Source organism: Bos grunniens, chromosome 15 (genome assembly GCF_055505025.1).
Source record: "Bos grunniens cultivar Pamir isolate PY7600 chromosome 15, Bosgru_T2T1.0, whole genome shotgun sequence".
Classification (NCBI taxonomy): Eukaryota; Metazoa; Chordata; class Mammalia; order Artiodactyla; family Bovidae; genus Bos; species Bos grunniens.
The window spans coordinates 54,057,408-54,081,468 of NC_141179.1; the positions used below are offsets into that span (position 1 = coordinate 54,057,408).

Below are 24,061 nucleotides of genomic sequence, written 5' to 3' on the forward strand. Positions count from 1 at the left end.
GTAGAAGAGAGGTGTGTGATAGCACTTTTTTTTTTCTTTTTAATACCTAGGTGTGAAGGAATTACAAGTCCAGAAGGCTCAAAGTCTATAGTGGAAGGAATCATAGAGGAAGAAGAAGAAGACGAAGAAGGAAGTGAGTCAGTAAACAAGAGGAAAAAGGAAGATGACATGGAGGTGAGTGAAAGTTAGTATTCTTAGAAGGATGGGATAGTGTGTAAGGTGGGGAAAGGAAGGTGACATTGTTCTTTTTGTCCATCATTAGATATTTAAGGGACAAAGATACTATCATAATAGATACTTAGATTAACTATAAGATATAAAACACTTCTTTTTTCTTTTTACAATCCAGGTCTTTATTTTTATACCCAAAATGCCATGAATTCATAGGGAATGGGCTCCAGGAGTTCATGCTCCTTTCCATTGGTCCTCATGAAGTGTGCTTCTCTGGGTGGAGTAGGCTGGTGCTTCAGCTGAACCCAAGTCCCTTTCTCTTCGACTTCCTTCTTTTTCTGATCATTTCCTTCACACATTTCAGGAAGCTGTTAGCTCTTAGAGTGCCTGATTGCTCCATACGCACATTAATTCTCTTGGCAAGAATCTTGCCCTTGTTTGTTTACAATGATGCCAATAGCATGCTGGATAACACTGTAGACTCCCAGTTTTGCTCTGGTAACATTTGTGGGGCATTCCTTTTTGAACAGTACCCATCCCCTTGATATTTACAATATCACCCTCTTAGTAGATTTGCGTGTATGTGGCCAAAGGAACAACTCCATGTTTTCAAAAAGGCCTAGAGAATGTGTAGCAGTTGCCCCTCCTCTTTCTCTTTGTGTTGGTCATTTTGGCAAATTACTGGAAGATAGTGGCTCTGGCTGAAAGCATAAAGCACTTCTTTATAACTCTGACAAATTGGAATATTTTGTAGAGTATTACCCTACCCTCAGAGAGAACTGCTCTCTCATCAGGCCCTTTCTCACCTCTACTTCTGTTCCTGTGATTTATCTCATGAGAAAATCTCCCATTTCCTACCACCAGTCTACACAAAACTGATCAGATCCTACCCATCTTTCAGGGTGTATCTCCTTGGGAAGCTTTCTGACCTCAGTTTATATTAGTCCCTCCGCAGTATAGCACTGACAGTCTGTAGGACACAACTTAGCACTTTCTTTTCTGAAGTTGTGACTGAGTCATATAACTGATTTTCCTAAGCCACACTCATAATATATGGTTTTCTAATAGTCATTCCTATAATACAGGTTCAGTGTCCTCTAATAACAAGCATTGTTTCCCCTCAAAAATAACCTATGTATTTGGAGCAGAGGAACTGATGTTATGTGTGAATTTCCCTCAACATAGAGCTTAAGGTTGTGTGCATAGTAAATGTTCTGTGACAACTTGCTGAGCAACTGATTTGAGGATGGTTGTGGGAAGGGGTGCTTTTTCTGAGAAATGATTAGTGAGTGTGAGCCACAGACTTTCAGGGATGGATTATGACTGTCTTACTTATGACAGGGAATGGACTCAGTGTACACCACATATTCCTTTGGATTTGGAGATGCTAGTGTCAGCAAGGAGGAGAGTACATTGTTTAAAACAGTATTTTTAATTTAGTGAGGATCTTCTTGTCATCCTTAAGATAATACTTTGTAACTTTTTGGATTTCACAAAATTATGAATAATGCGTGATCAGTTTGCTCTCCCATAGTCTGTGAGGTGAGATCTTTTCTCACATGTTAACAGTGTAGAAACTGAGACTCAAGAGATGAAGAATTGTCCAAGGTAATCAAATAGTGTTTAGTAGATTTGAAACTCTGATACAAATTGTCAGTTACTTTTTCCCTTTTGTGTGCTAGGATCTATACTGGATGATTCACATTAACATCTCTAGTTCTCATTTTGTCTCTGCATTGTAAATATTAACAGTTTTGCGACTCAGATGCAGATACTTGCCTATGGTCAACCTGTAAATGTTAGTGCTAAAACACATCCAGATCCTCTGATTTTTAATCGCAACTCATTTTTTTCTTATCATTGTTATAGGCCCTAATATATGGGGTTTTATGAACTCCAGCAGTTCCATTAGGAGGACAAACTGAGGCACATCAATCAGTGAGGAACTTAGCTAGACAGTCTCCACCTGAGGAAGGACACAGAGAAACCCCAATAGTCACAACTTCTTGCAGTTAGTGGATAAGTCCTGGAAATCTAATGCACAGTAGTAATTATAGGCAACAGTACTGTATTATAAACTACAGAGTTGCTAAGCGACTAGATCTTAATTGTTCCCACCACAGATAAATGATAATTACGTGACATGATAGAGGTGGTTACCACGCTGTGGTGGTAGTCACTGCAGTGTATACATGTGTCAGATCAACATGCTGTACACCTTCAACAATGTTGTATGTCAGTGATACCACAATAAAGGAAAAATAAAATGATGGAGATAATATTAGTAATGCCAATTAAATGTAGCAACAACAACACAAAAAACCAGGCACAGCTTCTTAGGGGCATCTCTGTTGAGCACAGTATAAAAGTTGTGTTTGAAATGGCCCTGAGACATACAGAAGAGGTCAGTCGCATCCATTCTGTTCTGTGAAAGAAAACAAGCTATACATTTTTATTGGGGATGAGGGGACTCTAATATATAATGGTTAAAATACAGGAAAAAAAAGGAAAAACATTATTTTGGTTGTCCAAGAGATATTTCTTTATGCATAAATCTCTTTTTTAAGACTGCTTTATTAAAAAGTTTATAAGAACCTACAACTTTATTTTATAGTTGTAGGTTCTTATTATATTTAGGTTTTAATCCATTTGAGTTCATTTTTATATATTGTCCAACTTCATTCTTTTGCATGTGGGTATTCAGTTTCCCCAGCTGAATTTTGAAAAAACTGTCATTTCCTCATTGAATGGGCTCAGCATCCTTATCAAAGATCACTCGACCATATATATGAGGTTTATTTCTGGGCTCTTGAGCTTATTCCATTGCTCTATTTGTCTATCTTTATACCAGTACTGTGCTGTTTTGATTACTATAACTGTAATATATTTTGAAATAGAGTATGAGTCCTCCAGTTTTGTTTATTAAAATTGTTTTGGTGTTTGGGATCCCTTAATATCCATATGAATTTAATGGATAAATTAATAAATATTAATCCCTTAATATTTCATATTGAATTATAGGATATATTTTTCTATTTTTGCAAACAATGCCATTGGGATTTTGAAAGTGATTGTGTTAAATATACAAATCACTTTGGGTAACATGAACATCTCAACCGTCTGGTGATCTTTAACACAATATATGCTGTCTCATGTTCACTTCTAGATTTTCATATTGTGGTTGATGTGGTATTCTAGTTATTTCAGTTATAATATTTCAAAATTTTCATGATGCAAAAAAGTGTAGAGAACATTTTATTTGTTCAACTTGTATTTGATGGGCACATACTCTGTGCCATCTACTTTATATTGAAGTTTAACAGATTTTGTTATATTTGGTCATTTCCTTTTTAAATTACTATTTAAATTATATATAAATTACTGTTGATATAAATAAACCTACATATGGAGAAGGAAACAGCAACCCACTCTGGTATTCTTGCCTGGAGAATTCCACGGACAGAGAAGCCTGGTGGGCTATAGTCCATGAGGTTGCAAAAAGTCGGACACGACCGAGCACGCTCACACACTAACATGCATGTTTACATCGTATCATTGTCATATATAAAAATATAAGAAAAAATATTTTATCAACATATTTTCAGTTTTCCCTTCTAGTTCTTTCTCAAAGCACACCGTATTTTTCCAGTAGTAACCCTAACTTAAATGACATGTTGTACTCTGCGTCTACGTCATAAGCATTTTTCCATACTGCAGTGTGGGTTTTGTAGTTATTCTTTTGATAATGTGTTATTTTTGCCAGTTGAGTATAAGAAGCTCAATCTTGGTTGTACCAGTTTACTAGCTTTGTGATCTTAAGAAAGTTTCCTAGGTTCACTGAAACTAATAAAAGTAAAAAGTTTACTTCTAATCATCTAAACATGCAGGTACAACAATAACTTATATCACAAGGCTGTTATAAAGACTAAATGTATATTAAAATGTCTGGGACATGGTAGGACCTTAATATGTGCTAGTTTCTTTCCCTTTCCTTTTCCCACGGACCTAGTTTTTTTCCTGTTCCTCCTGGGATTGCCCTCAGAGACTCAAAACTTGCTCTTACTCCTTCAGACCAAGAAAGACCATCCATACACTTGGAGAATTGAACTGGCAAAAACAGAAAAATACTGGGATGGCTGGTTCCGAGGCTTATCCAATCTCTTTCTTAGTTGTCCTATTCCTAAATTGCTGCTCCTGGCTGGTAAGTGTGCATGTGTATGTATTAGTCAGCCTGGGATGCCATAACAAAATACTGGGTGGCTTAAACAATTCTGGAAGCTGTAAGTCTGAAATAAGGGTTCCAGCCTGTCAGGTTCTGCTGAGAGCTTTCTTAACTGGCTTGCAAACCACCACCTTCTCACTGTGCTCTTACGTGGCAGAGAGTGCGAGAGCACCAGTCTTATCTTACGAGGGCCCTACCTTTGTGACATTAACCTTAATTACTTCCTCATTTAACCTTAATTACCTTCATATCTCCAAATGTGGTCCCATTGTGAATTAGGGTTTCATCATATAAATTTTGCGGGGGGACACAATTCAGTCCCTAGCAGTGTATGTATATTGTCATCTCAGTATGTCTTTGTTAAAAGTGTTTACCATATGGGTAGCGACTTCCAAAGTGAAATACCATCCTTACTCATTTGTGCCCTTTCTCCTTCCTTTGACAAATCCAAAACTAAGCATGAGCATCCACCAGGGATGACCTAATTCTGGCCTGGTCTCTGTACCTGGTCAAACCCAAGTCCTTCTCCTTGAGTCGTATAAGGATATTCTGAGTAAAAAGGAAATTTAAAAAGTAAAGCCTGTTTTCAGAAAGCAGCTTAAACAAGCAAAGTGATTATGGGAAACATCAGCCTCGAAAGCTTCATGTGGTGAGACTGTACACTCAGGAAGTTAGGATTGGCATTAACATGAATTGAGAAGGTCATCATGTTTACCACTTTGTAACAATTTTTACTTCATAACAGCAAAACCTGTTTCATACCGCCTTTTCAAGTAAGCTACTTGTGGATTCTCTTATTTTGTTCTAGGTGTTGATAGATTGGATAAAGATCTGACTATTGGCCAAATGCAAGGTAAGTTATGAAGAAATTACATTCCTAGGTCCCCTGAGGGCAGAGAAATGGGCAAAGTCATGTGGAAATTTTCTGTCTAAATTGGGAATTATATTACCACATAGACCTCAGAGTTGTAAGAATTAAAGTGATGCAGTGTCTTTGAAAGGGGCATTATAAAGTACTGTGTGCAGATGTATTATGAAAGGAGATATTCTGAATACTGATCAGTATTTTTATTATTGTTAGAATTCTTAGGAAAGGGAAAGGTCCAAGATAACCCAAATACAAAAATATACAAGTTCTGTTTAGAAGACAACATGATGAGGTGGTAAAAGCTAGGACTCTGCGGTTGGGAGAACTGTGTTTGAGTACTGCTGCTTTCCTACTAATTTTTTTTCACCCTGGGCAAGTTACTTGACCTGCCTTAGCTTTAATTTTCTCAATCTGTAGAATGAGAAAATTGATGGCAGCCTCACAGGGATTGTGAGGTGTAATGAGTAGGAAAGTGACATGTGCTCAGGTTCAGGTGTGCTGGCCAGATGACTGTGGAGGCAGTGGAACCGATTTCATGGAAGCTCTTGGCTTTAGTGCAGATGCAAGGCTTGGTAAAGGTGAAGTCAATAGGCATTGGCAACTTCGGGTTATAGGAAAAAAAGGTGCCAACTCCAGGGCCAAGGTTTCAGGCTTAAGCAGATTCTGTTGCTAAGTTTCCTTCTTTTCTACTTACTCTCCCTGGGCAATCTCATGGTTCCCATTTACACCCTGATAACTCACAAAGCTAACCCTCTGACTCATACCTCTCTCCTGGGGTCCACACCTGGACCATGTATCAAACCTGCTGGACATCTCTGCTTGGATGTCTCATGGCCTTGATGGCCAGGGATGGGTTCCATATTCTTTGGTCTCCTTAGAGATCTTGCTTTATCAGTCATCTCTGTCCACTCTTAATAAAATGATCACATTTGTTTGAGCTTACAGTGTTATACAGGACAGTGTGAAAAAGTAGTTTAGTACCGTCTGGAACATAGTTAAGCACTCAGATGGTAACTTATTATTGTAATAATAAATCTCAAAATCTTTAATTTACAAATCCCTTAATGATAAGGCCCCCACTTACATCTCCAGCCTCATTGTTAACTCTCATGAGCACCATGCCAAAGTTTTTCTTCTCAAGAGCAAATACCATTTCATCCTCTGTTTCTTTGTGTAAGTTACTTTTTCTGTGTGGGAAGCCTTCCTGGATCCCTGTTTTATTGCAAAGACCCAATTCCTGTATCTGTCCAGTTCCATGTGCTTAGTGTTAGCCTAGGAACTATATGCTGCATTAAAATCTGAGTTTTATGTTTTGCTCTCCCACTAGACTGTAGTGTAAATAGGAACTGTTTCTTTCTATGTGTCTGGCCCAAAGTAAATGCATATTAAGTAGGTGCAGAAGGAAGAAGTGAAGGGAAATGATTTGCTCAAGGTTATAATGTCAAGTATTATCATCTTCCTCACAGGCTTGTTAATTGGGTCCAGACTGTTGGGGTGGGGTGATGGGGAGGTCCTGGCCTGCTAACATGACCTGTGAGGCTGCAAAGATGGTAAGGAGAGGACCATTTTAGTCCTTGAGGTGGCTTTGGTTTATATCTTCCCTAGGGAAGTTCCAGATGCAGGTCCTGCCCCAGTGTGGCCACGCAGTCCATGAGGATGCTCCAGACAAGGTGAGTCTGGTGCTGGATGCCTGTAAAAGGGCAACAGAGTAACTGTGGATCTCAAAGAAGACAGCATAAGCCTCTGAGTCAGCCTGTGTTGCTGCAGCAGCTGCTGTGGGGCCCACACACATGCAATCCCACCAGCACCCCAGACCTCTCCCTGGCAGCTGCTTTTGGTCTTGCCTTTCTGTGTGTGGGCTGAGGAGCTACTGGTGCCCTGCTGTTTTACCCAGGGCCCTGTGGTTAAGATGGAGAAGGGAATAGCAACCCACTCCAGTATTCTTGCTTGGAGAATCCCATGGAGAGAGACGAGCCTCCTCCATGGGGTCGCAAAGAGTCGGACACGATTGAGTGACTAACACACTGTGGTTAAGATTGTAAGCTCTGCTTCTCTATTATCCCCAAAAGCCAGATGGAAGAAGGAATAACTGTGGTAGACACTGCTCCCTAAAACACACACAGTTAGGAATTAATATGTGCTCCTCCTGTAGGAAAAAAGTGCTTTGTAACTCTACGGGGATAACTAAGCCTTCACATCATTCCTCTTGACTTTTCTGGAGCCATCCCTGCAGGACCCAGGTCCTTTTGCTTTCAGGCTCCCCAGAACTGCAGGACCATGAGTCCACTATAATGCCTTAACTTCCAACAGAAGCCCATAAGACCTCCAAGGCTGAACCCCGTAGCTACCCTTAACATGGCCTGGAATATCTCTCCCTTTTGCAGGTAGCTGAAGCTGTTGCCACTTTCCTGATTCGGCACAGGTTTGCAGAGCCTATCGGTGGATTCCAGTGGTAAGGAAGTACAAAGATTTAAAGAGCCCAGCAGTACCCCAACAAGGAGATATTTGCAAGGTTGTAAATATCTCTGCCTCACCCCTGCCTGGGTTAGGTCACCATGCCTTTCTTCTTCCTCCTCAACACAGAGCCCAGCGTGTGTGTTTCTGCAAAGCCGTGGTTGGTTCTTTCCGTGTGCTCTGGTCCAGTGAGTTGTTGCTAAACTGACATTAAACAGTGCCTAGTCCCCTACCCGCTTTGTGATGTGTACTTTTTCTTGAGATGCCCCTTCCTGTGGAGGCTGGGATGGGAATTATCCATTCCCGGGCTCGTAGAAAAATTCTATATGCCTTCTCCTGTCCTGCTGTTGAGGAAGGTGAGGCAGGCCTTGAGGCTATGTAGACATCTGGAGCAGGGTTTCCAGCCTCAGCACTGTTTACATTTGAGGCAGGTAATCCTTTGTGCTGGTGGGGCTGTTCTGCGCACTATAGCGTGATGAACAATATCCCTGGACTTTGCATTCTAGGAACCAGTAGCACCCTCTCAACACACACAGTTGTGACAAGCAAAAATGTTCCTAGATTTTACCTAATGTCTTAAGGGAGGCAAAGTCATTCCCATTTGGGAACCACTGGTCTAGAGGAAAAAGGATGCCTCTCATCTTGGGAAACTCTTTGTCAGATTGGGAGACACAGTAGATTTCTTTGTGGAGGAGGAGGAGGAAAAGAGGCATGGTGACCCAAACCACATGGTCCTGGTCCCACCTCGAGGAGCTCCCAGTCTTTGCTGCAGAAGGCCCCATCCTCACAGAGCCCCACAGGCCATATGAAGAGTCATGCCTGCCAGTTGGAAAGTCTCTTTTCTAATTCTGATGATGGTCCAAGGGAACTTGTTCCCCACCCTCAGAAAGTTTGAAGAAAAAATGTTGAAGAAATATAAACAGTTTTTACATCACGGAGTTCAAAATGCCAGGGCCTAAGTGGTTTGGATGACAAAGCAAGGTGGGCACTGAAAATGCCAGGGCCTGGTACAGTGAGCCACAGTGATTCCCTGATGTCAGACCACCCCTCAAGCAGCTGACCATTGATGGATCCCAGGAACCAACAATAAAGTTTCTCAGTAAGTTTCTTAGTTTCTCAGTAAGCAGTGTCTGGGGGCCCTGGCCCGTTTGAAGCTGTGGTCTGATCAGCCGTACATTGAGAGCACACCCTGTGTCTAGCCCTGGATGGGCTGAGAAGAGGTGGAGAGATGTGCAAAGGCCATGGTGATCATTAGGGAGCGCTTCCTGGATGAGACAGGGTAAGCCAGTGACAGTCACATTTGTTTTCCATTCTCTCTCCACTCTTCACAGTGTGTTTCCTGGCTGTTAGTGACCTGCTCTCCTTCCCTCCCTCAACATTGAGCTCTGTTGTAAATACATCGCACCAGAGGCCACTGTGATGCCGCTGTCTCCTCCTCACCATCCCGCCCGACCATGTGACACCGGCTCCCTGTAGACGGGCATCCCCAGATGTACAAACCCTTTTGTGTATTCCTGCCCAAAGCATTGTTTTCCAGGGCCTTCGATCAACATTGGTCTCCCCAGTCTAAGGCTCCCCAGCTCCTCTCCCTTCCCTGTTCAGGGATAGCTCTTGCCTGTCCTCCCTGCCTTGCCTTGGGTGAAGCCTCCATCAGAACCGCCACCCTGGGCCCCTGTTCCTGGCATTAGGTAATGTACCTGGGTCCCCATGTTTCCCCAGGTACAGGGACCTCCATTGCTTGAGATTGTTCTTGCCATGGTCCTGCCCTACCTCATGGGCTAGACCATGTGCAAGATGGTCTTTATTTTTCCCTTTTAAATAAAACACCAGTCGGATACCTTTTTATCCCCGTCTTATTCTTCTAGGCTTGGAAGACCCAGAGAGGTCAGGATCTCATCCTTAGGTAGAGGGAGGGGTGGTGGATAGCATCACAAGAAACTAGCCTGAAAATCAGGCTCAGCCAGTCCAAGCACATGGCCTCCCATCTGGGGAGGGCCCACGTCCCACTCCCACATGTCTGGGCACCTGCCCTGGGCTGAGGCCAGGCTGCTCCAGGGGCCTCTTGAGCCCTCACCTGCCATAAAGCAACCCAGGTTGACTACAGCCCATGCACAAAGCCACCGGCTAAGGCCCGTGGAGTTGTTTTTAAGAAGCAGATTTAACCATTTTCATAGTTGGTCCCTGGAGGTATGCAGACTGCCCGCTTGCCTTTTCTAGACCCACAGCTTATCTTAGTCGTTTGTGGTTTCCATGTCACCCTTCATAGAAACAGTCCAGTCCAGCATCCTCAACATTTGCCCTCTTCCAGCTGCCTCATCACAGCACTTCAGCCTCCCTGCTGCCCAGGCACGCCATTTCCAAGGGTAGGGAGAGGCAGTCTCCTGCAGCCCATCTTCTCTGTGACTGTCTTAGGTGATGCGTAGCCCTCTCCACCTTTTGACCCCTCAACTTCCTATCCCTGTCCTGCTTCAGGGTCCGAAGTCTGGGACCTTCTTTGTTTCTTTGTTATTTATGACCTTGTTTAAAGAAAATAAATATCTCCCAACCTTTATCTGGTCTTTCTCTATGGAGTTGTCCTTATTTCTTTTGATCTAGGGGTTGGGGACAGTTCACTGGATTTAGTCACCATAGAGCTCCAGCAAAGCCTGTTTGTTTCCTGCAGCCCATTAATGTCTTATGCTCCGCCTGCTCCCCAGAGCCAGAATGCCCATTAGAATGGACAGAGTCAGCCTCCACTGCAGCCAGGGAGACTAGATTCTAATCCTCTCTCTTCCAGTTATGTACTGTGTTGACTTTGGTCTAGAACAGGACAGTCTGTACACTGTTCACATGACCTCAAGCTTTCAGAGTTTCGCATATGCTAATGCCCAAAGTCTATCTACAAGTTCAAGCACCTCCTCAACTCTGTAGACACTTAGGTCTGTCTACTTGTCCAGATGACCAAAAGCCACTCACATTGACCATTCCTAAAGCTGAACTTACGTTCCCCCTAAAAGTTGTTCTTTCTCCCATATTTCCTAGGTCAGTAGTGATAGGTTCCACCATCTCTCCACTGGTCTAAACAAGGCAGCCAAAGTGTCCTTGATGGCTTCCTCTCTTATATTCACAACTGCCATCCATTCTCTATTCTATGTCTCCTCCTCTCCTTGCCACAGCCCCTCCCCCTGGCTACTCTCTACACATTGTTGGAGTCTTCTTAGCAGGTGTTGGAGCTAGGCTGCCTAAATTAGAACCTAAGGCCCATCCCTTACTGGATGTATCAGATAGCTAAGTACTTTTCGCTCTTTGTGCTTTGGTTTCCTCATCTGAAAAATAGAGGTCAACAGTATTTACCGCATAGGGTCTTGAGGACTACACAAGTTAATATAGGTTAACTCTCTCAGTAACTGATGTAGGGTTCCTATCATGTCACTCCCATACTATAGTTAAGACCTTTACTCAGAGTGGCCTGTGGTCAGCAGCATTCATAAGTATCATCTGGAAGCTTGTTCAAGATTTTGTCCTTACCCCAGACCTTTTGAGTCAGTACTGATCTACATCCAAACAAGCACATTATTCTGAGAAGTTCTGGTTTGTATGTTCACTAAATATATCTGAGTAAAGCATGAGCTCCTAGCAGAGAAACGTCCCTGTGTGTGTTCTGTGTGCTTCCCACAAGCCCTTCTGGGGGCGGGAGGGGCCTACCAAGGTCTCTGCTGGGCTGTTTGCACTCTGTCCACAGGGGGGCAGCATGGTCAAATGCGTGTTTTTCAGGGACACAGCCAATTTTGTTCACCAGGTTAAGTCATAATAGTGATCAAAGTTGAGCAGCTAATTCACTGTACACACAACTATTTAATCCTCATGGCAACCCTATGAGGTAGGTGATGTTGTCATTTGACAGGCAGGCATTAGGTCCAAATTCATATAGCTCAGAAGTGGTGTCAGAATTCAAACTTAGCTTTTTTTCCTCTTTACACTGCCTCCTGGATAATATAGGGGACCCTCGGCAGAGGTCATTTTGGTACAGATACCTGGCAAGAGGATGATAACCAGGCTTGATGGATGGAAAGTGAGAAACATTCACTTTATATTAGATACTCTGCTGCTAAGTCACTTCAGTTGTGTCCGACTCTGTGCGACCCCATAGACGGCAGCCCACCAGGCTCCCCCGTCCCTGGGATTCTCCAGGCAAGAACACTGGAGTGGGTTGCCATTTCCTTCTCCAGTGCATGAAAGTGAAAGTGAAGTCGCTCAGTCGTGTCCGACTCTTTGCGACCCCATGGACTGCAGCCTTCCAGGCTCCTCCATCCATGGGATTTCCCAGGCAAGAGTACTGGAGTGGGGTGCCATTGCCTTCTCCAGATACCCTGCTAGTTACACCTTAATCTTTGGAATCCTTGTGAAGTATGGGCATTATTGTTCTCAATTTATTGTTTTTTTTAAAGTTCACATAAATTGTCATTTTTTAAATTTAAGTATATTTTTAATTTAAGTTGATTTACAATGTGTTAGTTTCAGGTAGAGCAAGGTGGTTTAGTTATATACATGTGTTCTTTTTCAGATTCTTTTCCATTACAGGTTATTATGAGATATTGAATATAGTTCCCTGTGGTATGAAATAGGTCATTGTTGTGTATCTACTTTATACGTGTATATTTTGTGTAAACATTAATCCCAAAGTCCTAATTTACCCCTCTCCCGACCTTTCCCTTTTGGAAACCATAAATTTGTTTTTGAAGTCTGTGAGTCTTTTTATATAAATTCATTTGTATCATTTTTTTAGATTCCATATAGAAGTGATATCATATGATATTTGTCTTTTTCTGTCACATTCATGGACCTAGAGATTATATTGTTGCTGGAGATCCATGTTGCTGGAGATGGCATTATTTCATTCTTTTTATGGCTAAGTAGTATTCCATTGTGTATACACACACACACACCAAAGCTTTATCCATTCATCTGTTGATGGACATTTAGGTTGCTTCCATGTCTCGGCTACAGTAAATAGTGCTGCAGTGAACACTGGGGTGCCTGTATCTTTCAAATTAAGAGTTTTCGTCTTTTCCAGATATATGCTCAGGAGTGGAATCGCTGGATTGTATGACAACTCTGTTTTTGGTTCTTTAAGGAACTTCCAGACTGGCTTCCGTAGCAGCTGCACCAATTTACATTCCTACCAACGGTGTAGGAGGGTTCCCTTTTCCAGCATTTCACACCCTTTCCAGCATTTATTATTTGTAGACTTTTTGATGATGGCCATTCTGACTGGTGTGAAGTGATACTTCACTGTAGTTTTGACCTGTATTTCTTGACTAGTTAGTGATGCTGAACATCTTTTCATGTGCCTGTTGGCCCATCTGCACGTCTTCTTTGGAGAACTGTCTGTTTAGGTTTTCTGCCCATTTTGGGATTGGGTTATTTTGATTCTGAGCTATATGAGTTGTCTGTATATTTTGGAAATTAATTCCTTGTCGTTCACATCATTTGCAAATATTTTCTCGCATTCTGTAGGTTGTCCTTTCATTTTGTTTATGCTGTTCTTTGCTGTGCAAAAGCTTTTAAGTTTAATTAGGTCCCGTTTGTTTAGTTTTGCTTTTATTTCCATCACTTCAGGCCAACAGATCCAAAAAAATCACTGTGATTATGTCAAAGAGTGTTCTGTGTTTTCCTACAGAGATTTTTATAGTATCTAGTCTCTTTTTAAAAATAATTTTATTTATTTGTTATTTTTGTGCTGAATCTTCATTGCTTCTAGTTGTGGAGAGCAGGGGCTACTCTCGAGTTGCAGTGCATGGGCTCTCATTACAGTAGCTTCTCCTGCTGTGGAGCAGGGCTCAGTAGCTGTGGTACCTGGGCTTAGTTGCTCCACAGTATGTGGGATCTTCCCGGACCAGGGATTGAACCTGAGTCTCCTGTGTTGGCAGGCGGATTCTTTACCACTGAGCCACCAGGGAAGCCCAGTATCTGGTCTTATATTTAGGTCTTTAATCCATTCTGAGTTTATTAGGTCTTTAATCCATTTTAAGATGTTAGAGAATGTTCTAATTTCAGTCTTTTACATGTAGCTATCCAGTTTTCACATATTGCTGAAGCCTGGCTTGGAGAATTTTGAGCATTACTTTACTAGCGTGTGAGATGAGTGCAATTGTGCGGTAGTTTGAGCATTCTTTGGCATTGCCTTTCTTTGGGATTGGAATGAAAACTGACCTTTTCCAGTCCTGTGGCCACGGCTGAGTTTTCCAAATTTGCTGGCATATTGAGTGCAGCACTTTAAGTTGGCTTAAAGCTCAACATTCAGAAAACGAAGATCATGGCATCCGGTCCCACCGCTTCATGGGAAATAGATGGAGAAACAGTAGAAACAGTGTCAGACTTTATTTTTCTGGGCTCCAAAATCACTACAGATGGTGACTGCAGCCATGAAATTAAAAGATGCTTACTCCTTGGAAGGAAAGTTACCACCAACCTAGATAGCATATTCAAAAGCAGAGACATTACTTTGCCAACAAAGGTTCGTCTAGTCAAGGCTATGGTTTTTCCTGTGGTCATGTATGGATGTGAGAGTTGGACTGTGAAGAAGGCTGAGCGCCGAAGAATTGATGCTTTTGAACTGTGGTGTTGGAGAAGACTCTTGAGAGTCCCTTGGACGGCAAGGAGATCCAACCAGTCCATTCTGAAGGAGATCAGCCCTGGGATTTCTTTAGAAGGAATGATGCTAAAGCTGAAACTCCAGTACTTTGGCCACCTCATGCGAAGAGTTGACTCATTGGAAAAGACTCTGATGCTGGGAGGGATTGGGGGCAGGAGGAGAAGGGGACAACAGAGGATGAGATGGCTGGATGGCATCACTGACTCGATGGACGTGAGTCTGGGTGAACTCTGGGAGTTGGTGATGGACAGGGAGGCCTGGCGTGCTGCGATTCATGGGGTCGCAAAGAGTCGGACACGACTGAGTGACTGATCTGATCTGATCCAGTTTTCCCCCAATTTAAAGGCAAAGAAACTGAATTTCAGAGATGTGAAATGACTTGCCCATAGACATGGCTAGGAGGTGGCAGGATCTTTGAGCATTCCACTATCTCCTAGTAGAGAAGAGACCATTCATATGTTCACAAAACGTATTTTTTTTTTTTTAATTGAAGGGTAATTGCTTTACAGTATTGTGTTGGTTTCCACATAATGTACTCTTAAGGAGCACCTACTATGTGCTGGATGTAGCATCCTTGTGAAGCCTACAGATCAGCACTCCAAACTCAGGAAGAGAATAAAGGAGACCCTTGGACCCTTTGAATGAAGGATTTCCACAAAGCCAGAAGGAACATATTTGGGTCAAACCAGAGGCCAGTCTGTCAGACACATACACTAAAGAATGTCCAAGGAGAACTTCCTGAAAGAAGGTGGGCAAATGGGGTAGACACAGATCTAATGTTGGGGGGCAGAATCCTGAGATTGAGAAGACTCGAAGGGCTGGGGAGAGTTGGGCACGACTTCTTGTTATCCTCTTCTAAAGCTGCTATTACAAGCATTTATTTGCTGATTAAGCAAACCTGAGCAGTTTCTCTGTGTCAAGCTTCCAGTTGACTCTGGAGGCAGAGATAAATAATGAGGCCTTTCAAATGAGCTCATAGTCTAGAAAGACCATTATCGAAACAGTGACCACACTGTACAAAGGGAAGGGGACAACTAAACCTCTTTGGAAACAGGAAAGGGATGGTTTCACAAAGTAGGTAGCATTTGAGTTGAGCTTTGAAGCTTCATCACAAGGTGGAGGTGGAAAAGGGAAATATACTGCAGGGAGAGCAGGCAGCATGCACAAGCCCACGAAGGTCAGTCTGACACAGCTGGTAGATGAGTATTATCAGTGTGGCTGGAGTAAAAGCTGTGACAGATGTTGGAGGCAGGATATAAAGGCCTATAGTGGCAAGATGGGGAGTTGCCAGACACTAAGGAAAGTCACTCTGGTACCTGTGGAAATGGACTGCAGGCACTGGACTAGATAGCAGTAAAGAGGCAGTGGTAGTCTAGGTAAAAGGCAAAGGGATTCTGAACTAGCTAAGTGCTGCAGGGATGAGAGGAGGAGAAAGGCTCGATATTTTAGAGGTGGAATGGACAAAACAAACTGATTTGGACAGCGAGATGCCAAGGACCCTTAAGTTGGATTCAAGGGCCTGTGTCATCAGAACTGGAGCTGGGGAATTAGAGGGTCATGACTTTTAACAAGGGGAAAGCAAGAAAAGAATCTACAACAGGAGTTGAGAAAGCAAACAGCAGTCGTACCCTTTCCTGCAGGGACAGTGTTTTGTTTGTAATCTTCAAGCCAACTCTTCTCTTGCCCCAGCTGGCTGCTCCATCGGTGGCCAGAGTCAACACATTCTCAGTCTGGGTCCAGGGCTCAGAAAGTTATGTAAACTCAAGAGGCTCCCATATTCCTAGAGCTGGCTTCCTCTCCCAGCAGTTTGCTAGAAACCCCAGCCTGTAGCCAGGCGAAACCTTGGAACCTGAGACTAGCCAAGTGGCTGGCCTTACAGGTGGATGGAGGAAACAGTTAACTGGGTAGTTAACTGAGCAATATAAGGAGAGAGTTTTTCCCCCCGATAATCAATGTTTCAGTTTTTCACCACTGAGTATGATGTTAGGTGTGGGTTTGTCATATATGGCCTTTACTGTGTTGAGGTAGGTTCCTTCTTTGCCCACTTTCTGGAGAGTTTTTATCATAAATGGATGTTGAATTTTATCAAAAGCTTTTTTTGCATCTATTGAGATGATCATATAATTTTTATTCAATTTGTTAATGTGGTGTATCACACGGATTTGTGGATGTTGAAGGATCCTTGCATCCCTGAGATAAATCCCACTGGATCATGCTGTATGATCCTTTTTACTGGAGTCAGTCTGCTAGCATATTTCATTGAGGACTTCTGCATCTACATCAGTGATACTGGCTTGTAATTTTCTCTTTTTGTGATATCTTTGTCTGGTTTTGGTATCATAGTGATGGTGGCCTCATAGAATGAGCTTGGAAGTGTTCCTTCCTCTGCAGTTTTTTTGGAGTTGTTTCAGAAGAATAAGTGTTAACTCTTCAAATGTTTGATAGAATTTGCCTCTGAAGGCATCTGGTGCTGGACTTGTTTGTTGCTGTGTGTGTGCTAAGTTGCTTCAGTCCTGTCTGACCCTAGGGACTGTAGCCCACCAGGCTCCTCTGTCCATGGGATTCTCCAGGCAAGAATACTGCAGTGGGTAGCTATGCTCTTCTTCAGGGGATCTTCCCGACCTGGGGATCAAACCCCTGTCTCTTAATGTTTCCTGCATTGGCAGGTAGGCTCTTTCCCACTGGTGCCACCTGGGAGTTCTGTTGGGAGTTTTACACTGGTTCAGTTTAAGTATTGGTAAATATGAATTGGTAATTCATATTTTCTATTTCTAGTCCATAGATGGACCTCAAGATTATCATACTAAGTAAAGTAAGCTAGACAAAGACAAATACCTCATGATATTGCTTATATGTGGAACCTAAAAAAATGATACAAAAGAACTTATTTACAAACCAGAAACAGACTCACAAACATAGAAAACAAGCTTATGGTTACCAGAGGGGAAAAGGGTGGAGGGTAAATTAGGAGTCTGGGGCTAACATATACACACTGCTGCTACTGCTAAGTCGCTTCAGTCATGTCCGACTCTGTGCGACCCCATAGACGGCAGCCCACCAGGCTCCCCGCCCCTGGGATTCTCCAGGCAAGAACACTGGAGTGGTTTGCCAGTAGCCAACAAGGACCTACTGTACAGCACAGGGAGCTATACTCAGTATCTTGTAATAATCTATAAGGGAAAAGAATCTGAAAAAGAAGACTATATGACTAAATAAATCACTGATATATATATCACTGAATCACTTCACTGATACCTGAAACTATACCTCAATTGAAAAATTTTTTCATTGCTATGAAGATTTTTTTATTGGCATATAGTTGCTTTATAGTGTTGTGTGAATCTTAAATTTTAAAAAAGAGATCTTTGGGGAGACACCTGTACTTTGAATCCTGCCTCTGCCACTTTATAGCTATGTAACCTCAGGAAGGTTACATATTCTCTGCCTCAGTTTCCCTCATCTATAAAATGGAGATATAGTACCTGTTCATTGTGAGGCCTGAAGGAGGCAAGTACACCTACCTCAGTTCTTAGCACAATGCCTAGCCAAGAGTACATGGTTAGTATGTTACTACTGACAATGATAACAGTCATTAACGTAAAGAATTTTCCCTGGAGCAAGTCTTGTGAGGATACAATTGCAACACCAGGAGCCCAGTTTGGAGAGAAAGCTGTTAGAAAAATGGCCGAAGAACAGCGCAAGAAAGAAAAGCAAAATTATAAACAAGCTATGCACCAAGCCACAGTCAGTCCTATTTAGAAATAGCTACCTACATACTAAGCATTGTTGGGACCCCACAGCCATACCCCTTTCTCTAAACTCGCCTCACCTGCCTGAAGACAGATGCTCCAGAAGGAACTCAGTTGTCTGAAATTCCTTCAAGAATTTTACCAACCAAGGAAAACTGCACAGAAGAGACCACAAGTGGACACCACACCTAGACAATCACTATCGTATCTCCCGTCTGTGGGCCCTTTTCTAAGGACTATTCATTGTTCCTAAGAATGTAAGCGGCTTACCTCCCCTCTTTCCTTTCTCTCTTAAGATAGTATATCATCCTGAGTTCTAAGCCACCTCAGGAAATTACTCATTTTCCCTTGGGTATCTCCCATGTATACATGATATATACATGTTAATAAACTTCTTTATGTTCCTCCTGTTAATATGTCTTTTACTATAGAGGTTTCAGAACCTCTATAAGAACTCAGAATTCCTAAGAACTCAGAAGGGGAGGGGAAAAGTGTTTTTGCTCACCTATGTGACAGTAATTTAGTAAGAGGGCTTCCAGAGTCCTGATGCACTCAGCAGAACTATTGGTGACAGATGCCCACAGAGGCTCTGCTGGACCCCGGATATCAGCACACCAGAACCTTTTCCTTGGGGCCCACGGAGCTCTGGGAGGCAGAAATCCTGGCGTGTGTGGTACAGGGAGGGGGCAGAGGCAGCACAGCATCTGAGCATCTAGCCTTTTACCTGTGTGGCTTCTCTGTGAGCACAACACACACCCCCATCTCCTGTTGAGGAAACTGAGCCAAGTTGCCTAGAATGTTCACTTTGCACAAGTGCTCAAATATCAGTCACTCATCACTGCAGCCTTAGCTCATGCCAGCCCTGCTGGGAAGTGCTGCTCCTCATTAGACTCTGCCTATAAGAATCCTACCCATCCTCCAAAGCATAGCTCAAAGGAGGCCTTCTTACTCACTTATCCAAAAATATTTGCTGAATGCCTACTTATTTGAAACAGACCTTTTTCTGGGGGATACCAAGAGGTATAAGGAGTGCAAGCAGCTAGGCAAATAAATACTGAAAAATTGAGTGAGATGGGGACTACAATAGAGGCATTTACAAAGTAGAGAGGGGTCTTAAAGCACTCACCATGCAGGGCAGGCAACTGACCACAATTAAATAAATAAAGTAACTTTGAGAAAAGTGTTAGGAAGAAAATGAAGTTGGCCTATGTGAACAAAATGGCTAGAAGGATGGATGTCAGAGAGGTTCTCTCTGAAGTGACACCGATTCAAGAGTGGAATGGTGAGGAGGGCTCAGCCCCGGTGGGAGCAGTGAGTGCAAAGACGTGAAGAGTGGAACCAATGTCGGTATTAAGAAATAGAATGCTTCTGGAATGCACTGAGCGGGGAGTGGTGGGAGGTGAGCCAAGATAAGATTATACATAAATAAAACATTCTGCTCTGCTGTTTTCACATAACGTTACAACATAAGAATGTTCATGGTTGTGAAAAATGATCTGTAAACACTTTTTATGACTATTAAAACATTTTAATGGCTGTATTTAAAAATCGTATTTTTTAAAAAAGTTACTGTCTGCTTTAAAAAAGTCATCACATGAGGTACACTCCTGATACAGAGACACCCCCTGCTCAGCCTTCAGCAGGAGTCAGTGGGCAGAAGGGCATGTGGGAGTCAGCAGGGGCCTCACTGCCCACTTCTGGGCCCCTGTGGTCAAGGCTCAAGTGGCGAAGGCCCCACTGACCAAACCCTGGAGACTGTTGATATGCCCTGTTTCCAACAGAGTCTGAGCTCCAGAAACTTCTCTCTCCAGCCTTCGTGCCCCCTCCTTTGTCATGTTCATTCTGCTGTGAGTCATGGCTTGAGGAGAAACAAGTTCTCAGGTAACCCCTGCTAGAGACCACTTCCTTGTCTCCCATTTGCAAGGAACAGACAGTGCTGACAAGGGCCTCCTCCAGAAGCTTGCTCCCCTTTCTCCTCTCTTACCCTAGTTTTTGACTTCTGGCTTCTTTGGAAAGCCAAAGGACTCCTCCAGCTTCTCTCTGCCAACACTTTAGTCTTCAGGTCTCGAGCTGCAGGGTCTGCGGAATTCCTGTCCATACTCGTGTATCCACTTGTTGGCCACTGGGGGAGAACGGGGAGGTAGAGGAGCAGGCTCAGCAGATCAGACAGAGGCGATACTCACAGGGTCATTAAATTCCATACCCTTGGGGACTCACTTGCCTCACCTTGGTCCCAGGCCTGTCACAGACTACAAGATGTTGCTTCCAGTAGCAATAAAGAGCAGGAAGGGCAGTGGTCCCTGGAAAAAGTCCCCACAGGTCCTGTCTACTAGAGACTTAATTTTCAACCCCCTGGGTACTGTGGTCACTTATCCTTCATGTAGCTCCTGAAAGCCCCTTCTCCCACAGGGTACCATTTCAGGGCAGTGAGAGAAAAGGCATGGATCCCCTGGTCAGGTCCACCTCAGCACAAGAGTCCCTCCTCTACTTTTTCTGTCTTAAGAGCTAAGTTCTCATGGATACACGTATGACATGAGCGTGTCCCTTACTTATCTCTTCCTTGTTTGACCTCTCCTCATGGGAAAGCACTTGATGGTTTTCTCCTTGGAACAGAGGAGTGGGACTTTGCACTGATTCTTCTTTAGCTGTCCTGAGGAATCAGGGCCTATCTGGTCAGGCCAGTCAACTTTTACTGACACTAGCTATAGGACAGAAGCCTCCCCTTTATGGGCTCCTAATGTACTTGCGGCCACTAGCCCAGAATCTGATCACCTCAATATAATGTGGCATTGCTATGAAGCTTTTTTCCCCCTAATTTTGTTATTTTCCATTTAATTTTTTAAAGTTGACTTGCTGTGTTTTCATTTTTATTCAGTTCAAGAAATTTTCTTCTTTATTTCTTTTTGCCACGCAGTATGTGGGATCTTAGTTCCCAGACCAGGGATCAAATCAGGCCCCCTGCAATGGAAGCTCGGAGTTTTAACCACTGGGCCACCAGGGAAGTCCCTGTTATGCAGCTTTTGGAATGAAAGGCTATGTTATTTTTTATCCAACCCCTATTTCACTTTCCCCTGAAGCCTTCACCCCTTTCCCATGCCCAGAAAGGCAGGCCTTACCCCATTTATCTCCTACCAGGACAGGGCAGGCAGCATGAAGTGTGTCACCATCCCCTTCACCACTCCTATGCAGGTTCCACCAAAAGAGTGCTGCATTCTGAAAGCAAGCAGACCCCGCCCCAGGGAAGGTCAGCTCAGAGTCTCAGGCCTAGGGAAGGACTTGACGAGGACAAATGCGTGCGTGTCATTAACCAAGAAAACTGTCCATGCAGATGGGGGCAAGGAATACATAAGATGGCACAAAATGATAGACAAGCTGCCATTGACTCATTCACTGATGCCTTACTTACTGAGGGCCCTGCCCTACTCCAGACCCTGTGGATGCAGAGACAAGTCATGATCAATTCTGCTCTCAGGGAGCTCACAGTCTTGCAGGAGAGAGACATAGAAACAAACCAGGAGGAGACTGACAGGTGCCAGGGGAAGGGGGAGCACGGGTGTCACGGGATCACTCAGGACAGGCACTCAACAAAAAGCACAAGGGGAGCAAAATATTCCTCACACAACTAAGAACTTCATTCTGATGCTTAGCCTTTCTCAGGCACTTCTAATAACACCCCCAGGAAGCAGGCACCATTGTCATGTCCACCTTAGCAGAAAGGAAGTTGAGGCGTAGGGGCTTTAAATAACATAACTAAGAAGGATCAACGTCAGAACTCAAACCCAGGTGTTCTGACTCCAAATCTTCTATATTCTTTCTACCTCTTATACTCAGATTTCTCTCCTACACACTTACTTTATCCCTGGCCAAACCGCTGAATTTTGCTAAATACCCGGCATTTACTTGTATGCTTAGGATGTGCTGGGCACTGTTTTAAGTGCTAGAAGGCACGATCTCAATTATTTGTCTTCATTTCATTCCAGAAGTAATTAAGGGCTGCCATCCCTGATTGATTGATTGATTGCTCTGAAATTTGGGGGAGAAATTAAGTAAACCTCTTACCACATTGGCCCTCCTCTAATGCCTTGCTTGACTTTATAGCTCTTCTTGCAGTATATACCATTACTGACTGTTAACCTCTCCGTGAGCTCCTAGAGGCAAGGACTATGACCTTTCCTCTGTACTCTGAGTGCCTCTGCTGCTGCTGCTGCTGCTAACTTGCTTCAGTCGTGTCCGACTCTGTGCGACCCCATAGATGGCAGCCCACCAGGCTCCCCCGTCCCTGGGATTCTCCAGGCAAGAACACTGGAGTGGGTTGCCATTTCCTTCTCCAATGCATGAAAGTGGAAAGTGAAAGTGAAGTCGCTCAGTCGTGTCCGACTCTTCGCAACCCCATGGACTGCAGCCCACCAGGCTCCTCCGCCCATGGGATTTTCCAGGCAAGAGTACTGGAGTGGGGTGCCATTGCCTTCTCTGTTGAGTGCCTCTAGCCCCCAGTATTTACTGAAAGAATGATTGAAGGGACCAGTTGCTGCTGAGATTCTGAAGAGGAATAAAAGATTTCTCACCTTTGACGAGTTCTGTTGTAATAGAAAGGCAGACATGTAATCATCTACTTGTAATACAAGTGTAAATAAGATTAAAAAAAAATAGAGGTACAAGTAAGTGCAGTAGTCAAGAAAACTGAGGAACTATCTTTGATTCTGGGAATCAAGAAAGACCTCTTTTTTGCCCCCCTCCCAGAACAGGCGTGCAAGCACTGACAGCACGAAAGCTGAGGTGTTAGTTCGAACAATCCTAAAAATCACCTGTTGGCATCAGACCCACACTCACCTTGACCACAGGAACGCTGAAGTTGCCGTAGATGAAGGCTGTGGCTCCTCCGGCTTCCACCGAGCTCAACTACAAGGCCAGAGGGAAAGCCAGAGTTGAAATAGCCCGACTGCCTTACTCTGCTCCACGTGACATCTGATGTCATTTCTGCATAAATTTCCCTCCTGTGCACCCCTATTTCGACTCTAGGAGAAATACTTATGGAAAGACAATCACCCAATTTAGGAATGCAGACAGCCTACTCAGTGGCATCAGTGTTTGCCTGCATGGTCACGAGAGGACATTTAGAAATCCCCTCTTACTTTACCCTTGCAGCTAACATCCTTATTGAGGGTTACCTTGGGTAGGTCCAAACTTTGAGACCCTCAGGAAGAAATGTAGTTTATATCACAGCCCAAGACACACAGACGTGTCCCTAAGTTTCATAGAACATTCTTACTACATGAGATACTGTCTGTTATTTCCCATTTTATTTTATTCTCTTCTAGTTCAGATTTCTTAAATGCTGACCAGATCCACTAAATTGATTTCACAGCCTAGTAATGCATCAGGACCAATGGCTTACAGAACACTTCGTTTTTGAAGGCTAGGCCTCATAGAAACTACTGATTGCTCCTTTGGTGTGTTTCCCAGATCACTCAGACCCTCTCCAGGTAACCTCAGCTAAAGAGCTCACCACTGGTATATTCTAGAATTATAGATATGTTTACTTAATTTGAAGAGTTTTTACTGATTTTCAAAGAATACACAACCTAAACACTTTGAAAAATACTGGAAAATACTTTAAAATACTTTATATTATTCATCATCTTACCATTCAGGGAAAAAAAAGCACTTTTATAGTTTAACTATAATAGTTGACACTTATTGAGCAATGACCGTATGTTAGGCATCATACTAAATCCTTATTCCTCACAACAAATATATCATCCTTAATTAGGATTGTTGTTATTCACAGTCTAGGGATAAGGAAGCCAAGTCTCAGAGAGACTGAGTAGTTTACGAAAGGTCACATAACTCCAATCCAGGACTGGAGCTGAGCCAATGCTGACTACAAAGACCCTGCTGGTAACCACTGTATGGCACTCTTGCACACTACCTGTGGTATCATAGCACAGTGGGGTGGAAGGACT

At 43.3% G+C, this 24,061-nt stretch overlaps 2 protein-coding genes and 1 pseudogene across 20 annotated transcripts in view; 1 reads left to right on the plus strand and 2 right to left on the minus strand.

The window, feature by feature from the left end:
* Positions 1 to 10,266, plus strand: part of PPME1 (protein phosphatase methylesterase 1) — a 50,042-nt gene extending 39,776 nt beyond the window's left edge. The window contains exons 9-14 of one of the 6 annotated variants that reach the window (XM_086340764.1): positions 51 to 174; positions 4,243 to 4,372; positions 5,202 to 5,246; positions 6,867 to 6,931; positions 7,646 to 7,713; positions 9,047 to 10,266. In XM_086340764.1, the coding sequence (XP_086196890.1) occupies positions 51 to 174; positions 4,243 to 4,372; positions 5,202 to 5,246; positions 6,867 to 6,931; positions 7,646 to 7,713; positions 9,047 to 9,065 (451 nt within the window). In that variant the 3' untranslated portion in view covers positions 9,066 to 10,266. Of the gene's footprint in view, positions 1 to 50; positions 175 to 4,242; positions 4,373 to 5,201; positions 5,247 to 6,866; positions 6,932 to 7,645; positions 7,714 to 7,844; positions 7,948 to 9,046 lie in introns of those variants that run through there. The other 5 variants (XM_086340765.1, XR_015142173.1, XR_015142174.1 and 2 more) reach the window with 5 other exon arrangements.
* The window catches only part of P4HA3 (prolyl 4-hydroxylase subunit alpha 3), a 72,386-nt gene that overhangs the window by 11,724 nt on the left and 36,601 nt on the right, over positions 1 to 24,061 (minus strand). For 7 of the 14 annotated variants that reach the window (XM_086340747.1, XM_086340754.1, XM_086340753.1 and 4 more), the window contains 3 exons: positions 22,929 to 22,997; positions 21,215 to 21,311; positions 19,605 to 20,220 (listed from right to left, as the gene is read on the minus strand). In XM_086340747.1, coding sequence (XP_086196873.1) covers positions 20,150 to 20,220; positions 21,215 to 21,311; positions 22,929 to 22,997 — 237 coding nt within the window. In that variant the 3' untranslated portion in view covers positions 19,605 to 20,149. Of the gene's footprint in view, positions 1 to 5,446; positions 6,952 to 19,604; positions 20,221 to 21,214; positions 21,312 to 22,928; positions 22,998 to 24,061 lie in introns of those variants that run through there. The other 7 variants (XR_015142170.1, XR_015142171.1, XR_015142169.1 and 4 more) reach the window with 4 other exon arrangements.
* LOC147358249 (large ribosomal subunit protein eL21 pseudogene) lies at positions 329 to 975 on the minus strand (annotated as a pseudogene).